This window comes from Dioscorea cayenensis, chromosome 6, assembly GCF_009730915.1.
Source record: "Dioscorea cayenensis subsp. rotundata cultivar TDr96_F1 chromosome 6, TDr96_F1_v2_PseudoChromosome.rev07_lg8_w22 25.fasta, whole genome shotgun sequence".
In the NCBI taxonomy this organism is placed as follows: domain Eukaryota; kingdom Viridiplantae; phylum Streptophyta; class Magnoliopsida; order Dioscoreales; family Dioscoreaceae; genus Dioscorea; species Dioscorea cayenensis.
In genome coordinates this window covers 17,445,632-17,454,039 of record NC_052476.1, presented here as the reverse complement: position 1 = coordinate 17,454,039, position 8,408 = coordinate 17,445,632, and the positions used below count along the sequence as shown (strand labels likewise).

The 8,408-nt window shown below is 34.1% G+C and overlaps 1 protein-coding gene across 1 annotated transcript; it reads right to left on the bottom strand.

Annotated features, from left to right (window-relative positions):
• Positions 1–2,627: 2,627 nt before the first annotated feature.
• On the bottom strand, positions 2,628–7,787 carry LOC120263678 (glyceraldehyde-3-phosphate dehydrogenase GAPCP1, chloroplastic-like). Its single transcript, XM_039271641.1, has 14 exons — positions 7,560–7,787; positions 7,374–7,447; positions 7,235–7,302; positions 7,089–7,127; positions 6,557–6,657; positions 5,673–5,785; positions 5,118–5,217; positions 4,824–4,970; positions 4,597–4,657; positions 4,355–4,452; positions 4,118–4,260; positions 3,260–3,343; positions 3,070–3,159; positions 2,628–2,979 (listed from the first exon to the last, which is right to left on the bottom strand). The coding sequence occupies exons 1-14, from the start codon at positions 7,659–7,661 to the stop codon at positions 2,925–2,927; spliced, it is 1,275 nt and encodes a 424-aa protein (XP_039127575.1). The 5' UTR covers positions 7,662–7,787; the 3' UTR covers positions 2,628–2,924.
• Positions 7,788–8,408: the final 621 nt, after the last annotated feature.

Here is an 8,408-nt window from a genome sequence, read left to right as displayed (position 1 = left end):
AAATACTATATTCAAAAAGTGAAAAGGTTGTTAAAGAAGAGAACGTTTGTTGCAATAGGTAATCTATTGTAGTTTTGTTTTGCTAATTTGGCTCAGTGTCAAGATCTTATTATCCCAGATGGGCTAGGTAAAGATGTTAATTTTTGGGGGATAAGGTCCTATTTCAAATTTTTTGGCTCTTGTGTGCTCGTTGAGGAAATGATAGAACGTCTTAATGGAAAACTTTCCCTTGCATTCCAACACCACAATTTGATGTGAGGCTTGTTAGCCTTGAGTCATAGGATCATCTCCTAAAGTTTCGTTACATTAAAACTCATAAATCAAAATCATAATATTCAAAAAAAATAACGACGAAGTGGTTTATTAGTAACCGGGTCCCCATCAGAACTTTTCACAAGTTGTGAGAATTCAAATTATGGGTGGGGTAGATTTCTGAGAGTATGAATAACGATTATGTGCGAGTGATTTTAGAGCCCATGTGTACACGGACTCCATCCCCACTTGCTCCGCCGAGATTTATACACACCTTTGTCTTTTCTAATGGCCTTGTCGCTCATCTAGGTGAAAAAAAAAACTCATGCCATATATCACAAGGTGCCCTTTCTCTCAAACCAACAATCATGCCATAGTGAAGATCTTACCCCATCCCTAATGACAAGTAAAAGACCTGACTGGAATGCTAGTGAGTAGTTTTTAATCCCAAACCAAAAGAAAGACTTCCTTCAGGGAGATTGTAGAGAGGACTCCAGCTTGGTGCATTTTAAAAATATTTCTACATGTATAATAGTTATTTAAATCCATATTTAACAAATAGAACAATGATAAAAATAAAAAAAATTAGATATTAACAATATACCTAATACTGGAGAAAGAATCATTTAAAGTTTTCTATGGCTGTTTTCTTTGCAAGATTGGAACTTCATTGATAAAAGTATGATGGTATTCAATAAAAAGGATCTCATGATAAACACAAGGGAGGCAATGCTAAAAGGAAAAAAAATGAAACAAAAGTGGAGTAGTTTATTTTTATTTTTATTTTGACGAATTACGACAAGCATGCATCTGGAACGTGCACAGGTGTGAAGCAAGCTTAACAAGCATATATGCCCCCATCTGAAACGAACATTTTACATAAGAAATTCGATACCAATAAGCGAAAGGGCCATTGGTATGTAATTTCAATTTTATCTTAATACATATTAATAAAAAAAACACTATTATCAAGGAAAATAAGTGAAAAAAAGCTTTATTATTTTAATTATTGAACAACTTAAATAGCAAATTATTATGCTACTGCAAAATGAAGGATATGGATAGATAATGCAAAGAAGGGGTTGGTTGGAAGAAAGAGATTCTCTGAAACATGTGTGGTCATGTTCATTTGGATCTCTCTTTCTTGAATGACTAATGAACAATTAATTGGGTGCCATGTAGGCAAAGGTTGTAGATATAAAGAATGGTTGAGACTTGGAAAAAGTAAGGAATATGCAGGCTCTCTCTCTCACTCTGCCTTGCTTTGTATTTGTGGGGTTAAATGAATAGTTGGGGGGGTGGGCAAATTCAAGTCTCTTCTTTCTCTGAGGCATACATCATCTTTCTCTTTTTCTTCCTGTGTTTTTTAGTGGCTTTTTCTGAAAAGTTGAGAACAAATTGAGCCTTTGGAATATTGCTTCTCAAAGTTGAGATTGAGATTGAGATTGTGCTCTAATTTGCAACTCAAAATTTAAATGCAATATAATGCCAAAAAAATAAAAAGAATAATTTAGGTGAAGTCAAATAAATGTAATTAATTTAATTCACCATTGAATATTTAACACGTGACGTAAGATGAGTAATTTTTTAAAAAAAATAAGAGATATTATATGAAAATTATTATATTTTTATATATTTTTGATACACATGTCACAAATAAATAATAAACTACACTAACTACATCTATCTAATTTCACCTAAGTCATTTTCTCAAAAATAAAAGCATTGATCACTCACTAAAAGTGAATAATTATAATATTTTTTTTAAAAAAAATATAACAGAATCAACTAAATCCCTACACACAAAAAAGCTAATAATATGCTGAGAGACCAAAGGTATATATATATATATATATATATGCAAATTTTAATAAATATAAAACTAAATCCAGAATTAAGAAAAAAATTGAATCTAATACCGCAACTTTGCTATAACTGCATATCAATATCAAGGTAAATCCCACTCAGACATTTTAGATTAAAATTCTTTTTCTTTTTTTTTTCCTCCAAAAGCATTCCACTTAGAAAACAAATTGTATCAGAGAAAAACCAAAAAACACCCACTAAAACAAATTTATTTATTTCAAAAAAATATTTTTTTAAAATAAAATAAATTAATCACTTGACGTTTATCAGAGTAGCAATAAAAATGAAAACACTTCTGAGAAACAATTATAGAACAACACAAACAGCAAACCAACCCCACCACAAGAAGCATTAAAATACAATCCATGTTCCCAGATCCACCAAACTTTTGATGCAGACTTTTAGCGACAGACTTCACAAATTTAAAAGCACATGTCATATCAAGAACAATGTCTTGCTTCTACGCTAAAAAAGCAAGTAGATGATAAGATAAACATATGACCACAAGCTGAATCAAAGACAAAATGAAATTAAATGTAAATGAAAAATAGTGATCAGAACAACATTAATATGTCTTCAGGTTTTCTCTTTTTTTGCCTTCTTTTCTTTATAAGTGGAGGTGTCAAACATTATCAGACCACCTCCATTCATACAAAGCTCATGAGAATAAAATCAAATGTTTCCTACATTTATTTTGGTATCATGAAGGGTACAGATCCCACCCAATCAAAATTTGCATGTTCTAGCAATGGAAAAAAAATATATATCTATTCTGTTTGAATGAAGGCCTTGGAGCATCAGTTACTTTAGTTGAGGGCACTGACCAGAGCAATGTGCTCGATCAGGTCTAGCACACGGTTGCTGAATCGAAGAAGGGAGTAAATGATTTAGTGTGTGATGTAAAAGAAAGTAAAGACGGCGACAAATTTGGTGTGAAGTGTTGTCTCTCACCTGTAACCCCATTCATTATCGTACCATGCTATAAACTTCATGAAAGAAGAACTCAACCCAATGCCAGCTTTAGCATCGAAAATGCTCGACCTTTGAATGTGAAGGAAACAGAGAATGTAAGATGGATGTGATAATTTTTATTCTGCTTGCAAGCATAAGAGAATTTGCTTTGAAAAATACAAGGGCTCACCTGGAGTCACCAACAAAATCATTAGACACTACATCATCATCTGTGTACCCAAGAATGCCCAACAGAGGTCCCTCAGATGCATACCTGTGGTAGCAAATTCACGGATTTAGAACAAGTATATATGATCAGAGGATACACACAAATGTTTGCAGATGCAAGCATATAAAAACATTCTGCTTTACATAAAGCTTGTAGGAAGAAAATCATAGGTTCACAACATGGGAAATGAATTCAACAGAATGAAATCTAGTATAACACAAACAGGCAGTACATAACAAGAAACCACCAAATAAAGAGACAAACTTATGTTTCCTTGGGCTACTTAATTTGGTCTGTGTTTTGCAAGCATAACAATTTCCTTGCAAACATTATACATCAAAGTCATATATATTGTCCATGCTTTACTAGAAAACAACTTGAATTTAGATATTGAATGATACATTCTCCATGAACAAATACTAGAGAACTGAGATCAAGCTGGCATTTTCATTGGCAACCATCTTTATGTAAGTATCATGGATTTAGAAAGAACCATAGATGGATTAGCAGACAATCAAATAAATATCTGTTTCATAAACTATGGCCAGATTTGGAGTTATAAGAGCTAGGATAAAAGAAATTTGTGGCCATAGTTTACGAGGAAAAGAGCTAGATTCTAACAAGGGTGATAAAAGAGTCGGTGAATCTTCATAAGATGTGGCCATTAGAGTTATATGGGTTAACTCCATACATGAGGGGAAGGCTCAAGATGTTTGGAACAGTTATGATACTTCTTTGATGACAACCGGTGTGTGCATATAGCAAAACACATTTGATAATTATTATATAAATTAAAAAAGGAGTAGAAGGCTTGCATACTTGATAGCTGCCTTGACATCATCATATGATGCATTTTTCTCAAGTCGGCAGGTTAAGTCCACAACAGAAACGTTTGGCGTTGGAACACGGAAAGCCATCCCAGTAAGTTTCCCATTAAGCTCAGGAAGAACTTTTCCAACAGCCTAATGACATAATAGAAGAAATATGCAAGAATTTTTTTAACCACTTCATACTGTGGAATTTTTTTTAATATATATATATATATATATCTCTTACCTTAGCCGCACCAGTTGAGCTTGGGATGATGTTCTGTGAAGCTCCACGCCCTCCACGCCAATCTTTCATTGATGGGCCATCAACAGTCTTCTGTGTTGCTAAGACAGAATAGAATATAGTAAACTTTTAGTATTAAAAAAATGTCAGATTGGCAACATAAAAATCTGGCTGAAAACATGTCTATTAAAAAAAACATTCACAGATATGATGTAATTATGATTGTCACAGGCAGAAAAAGAAACCTGTTGTTGCATGAACAGTGGTCATAAGTCCTTCAGCAATACCAAACTCCTCATGGACCACCTGCATCAAGAATACTATAATCAAGTCTCTTGAGTAAGCACAAAATATCATCTTTGTTTTTATTTTTTTTCATCCAACTGTTCAAACATCAGTAAAAGGTCCTCTTAATGTTAGCCAAGAAACTGAATTTTCTGTGTCTAGATTCATCATGGTGAGAAGATCAAACCTTAGCAAGAGGAGCAAGACAGTTGGTTGTGCAGCTAGCATTGGAAACAATGTCCATGCCTGGTTTGTAGGTATTCTCATTTACTCCAACCACAAACATGGGTGCATCAGCCGAAGGAGCAGAGATTACCACCTTTTTGGCGCCGCCCTATCAGAACACAAACAAACTACTGATTCTGAATTCCTGGAGTCTTCTAATAAAGTAAATTCCTCTGGAAGGCAAGGATTTTATTGGAAAATTTTGCATGGCCAACAGTAGCATGCAGGAATATAACTTGAACTTGACAATGCTAACCTTCTTGTGAGCTGATGCCTTCTCCAAAGTAGTAAAAACACCTGAAGACTCAACAACATAGTCAACGCCAAAATCTCCCCAAGGTATCTCAGCTGGGTCCCTGAGGAAAGAAATCAAAAAAATGTATATGTTATTTTATCTAAATAAATGAAATCATCACAAATGAAGCAAATGCTGATAACATAAACATGACAACTAGGACCAACCATTTAGCTTAATCAAGACCAGCTGAAATAAGGACTGCAGTTAGAGCTTAAAGAATAATCTATAATGAAACAGAAAAAATTAAGGACCTGTTTGGTATTGTTGTTGTTTTCTGTTTTATTGTCTTTAAAAAAAACACACAACATGTATGGCAAATCCATTTTGTTTTTATTTTCTGTGATAGAAAAATAAAAACGCAAACAGAATTCCTCTATACTAAGTTTCACAAAGTTTATAGATTTTTGCATATAAGTACCTTTGTTATTTTATATGTTAATTATATATTACTTAATTTTATTTTTTTCAAAAAAATTAAAACTATTGCTACAATAAATTTGTTTAAAGATATACCTTTTGCTGGTAACTGCAATCCGCTTCCCATTGATTTCAAGAGTGGACTCATCCACAACCTTAATGGTGCCCCTAAAAGTGCCATGAGTTGAATCATATTTAAACATATATGCCTGGATAGAAGCATAAAACAACAACAATTAGATTAGAAAACTGTAATTGAACAGTATATATTAACAATACAACCCCAAACACTTCCAATAGAAGAGAATCATTACCATAACCTGTCACAGATGTGAATATTCTCCTACTACATAGTTGTGTGAAACTAGAACAGAGATATTCATAAATTCAAGGAAGCTCATTGTATCACAAAACTGTGATTGAATTTGAACAAAGATATGAGACACAGCCTTTATGATCAAGAAATGATGTATTTTGAAACCCCACATTCTACATATCAACAAAATTTGTAAAACGCCATCCCTCACAACTATTGACTCACATCTTCCTCTGATTCTTAAATTGGCTTCTACAATACAGAGCAAATGGAGACATGATACGTATATTGCCACTCAAAAAGCAACAAACACGCTGTTTGTCTAGGTACCAGAAAATTGGATGCCCTTATTTGGAACTTGAACAAATAAAGATGATTGCGAACTTACTGGAAAGAAACAAGCCTTATTAATAATAAAATTAACAAGTGGACAATAAAAATTAAGCTAACAAAAGATGGAAACTAATCCACAAACACAACATATTCAATTTAATTTACTTTAATTTACATGAATAAGAATATGTTTTTGAACCTGGAAAAACTCAGAAGATATAAAATTATACTTGATTCCATTTTTATATAAATATGCATAACAAAGCTCAGCATCGTGGATTAGACAATATACTAAAACGAATATAAGATATAAATGCTCCTTAGTCTTTACCATGTATTTAGCATCAATAAAGGGATCGTTAACAGCTAAAACTTCAACATCATCTCTAGACGCGGCTACACGTAAAACCAACCTTCCAATCCGACCAAAACCTGCAGGATGTCAAATAACTTTAGCACACTAAAGGATGACCCAGTTTCATGCTCACTTGATTCAACAACTAACAACTTCTTTCCAAATATAACAAACACCTTAGAAAGAATTGTCAAACAAATTCTTGAAAGCAATCATGCTTAAGGGAATACACAGAATAAACAAAATGAAAGGTAGAGAGTTACACATAGAAAAATGTATAACCATAAGAAAATACAGCATAGTCAACACTAGAAAAATAGACCATTACTTTTTAGTAGTTAAAACAAATGCCCAAAACTCAATCATTACTCTTGTAAAACAAAACCTGGAACAAATGCTATCTAGATCAATAAAGTTACCTTCTAACACTTAATTAACCACACAACTAAGCACATTCATCACCGCAAAATACTAAATAAAGCAATGCCCTCGTTCCAAAAAAACTCACCATTTATACCAATCCGGGCCTTTCCACCCCTTGACGACCCTAGAAAAGAAGCAAAACCAAACCCCATCAGTATAATCAAAACAACAGAAAACAAAGACCCACAGTCTAATCACAATCCTTTTAACCATTCACTCCAAGAAACTCACTCGAAACTGCAGGAGGCGCCTCAGTGGCTGTCGCTCTGATCGGCTGAATGCTCCTTCCACTCAAATCTCTGCAAAAGCACACGATTTCCAAAATTTCACTCTAAAGAAAACAAAAGAAACCCTCCAAATTACCATCAACCTTGATGAGATTGGCTCAACAGGAGAAAGCGCAGAACCAAAAACACTCGATCGAATCGCAGAAGAGCAACCAACCTACACACCATTAAAAGAAACCACACAAAATGTTCAAGAATCATCAAATCCAAGAAAACCAAAAACCATTAGCAACATAATTACCATCAAATCATCAATAAAAGAAAGGTACCTTCACGAAATCAGCAGCGGGAGGAGCTGAGTCGGAGTGGAAGGAATCACGAGCTCCAGAGACAAGCGGGGTGGCGGATCTAACAAGAGCCGTGTACGCCATGAGAAAATCTCCTCTCTTTCCCTTCTCTTCACAAGAATCCAACCCCCAAACAACCAAATCCCTAACCCTAACCCTAGATTTCGAAGGCGAAGGAGAAGGGAATGAGAGAGCGCAAAGAGAAACGAAGAAAGCTCTCGATTATATAAAAACAAAAGCTAAGATTTTTATTTATTTTTTATTTTATTTTTTTTTTGGCACATTTCTAATGCGGCGGACTTTTCTGAATCAAACTTTGGACACTTGGATTTACCGACCTTAGAAGTGACTTATCCACGTGGCGAATAATGATTAGGTGAAAGGATGAGAGTTTGATATCTGGTCGGGAAACGGGGATGGTTTTGAGGGTTTGACTAGGGGGTTAGGTGGGAGGGTTTTGGTGCTGAGCTGGCACCGGCCGCCTGACTTCTCGGAGAAGGGGGTGTCAAAACTTGTTGACCAAACGGGTTCGGGCCGGGCCGATGGTCATTTGACCCGTTTATATTCAAATCCGTATTACATCATTTTTTTTTTACTCATAAGACAATATGGTTAATTATAAATAAGTATTTATGAAATTTTTAAGGAATTATTATTATTTTTCTTTAAAAATATGATTTTTTAAAAAATACAAAATTTAATAAGTAGCAGTAGTTAGCAGCACTAAAAATCAATCTCATGTGTGATTTACGGAGTGATGATAGTTCAAATCTTAATTGAAGAAATTAATACAAAAGTTATGTCGCAACTCACACTCATATGTCATAGAAA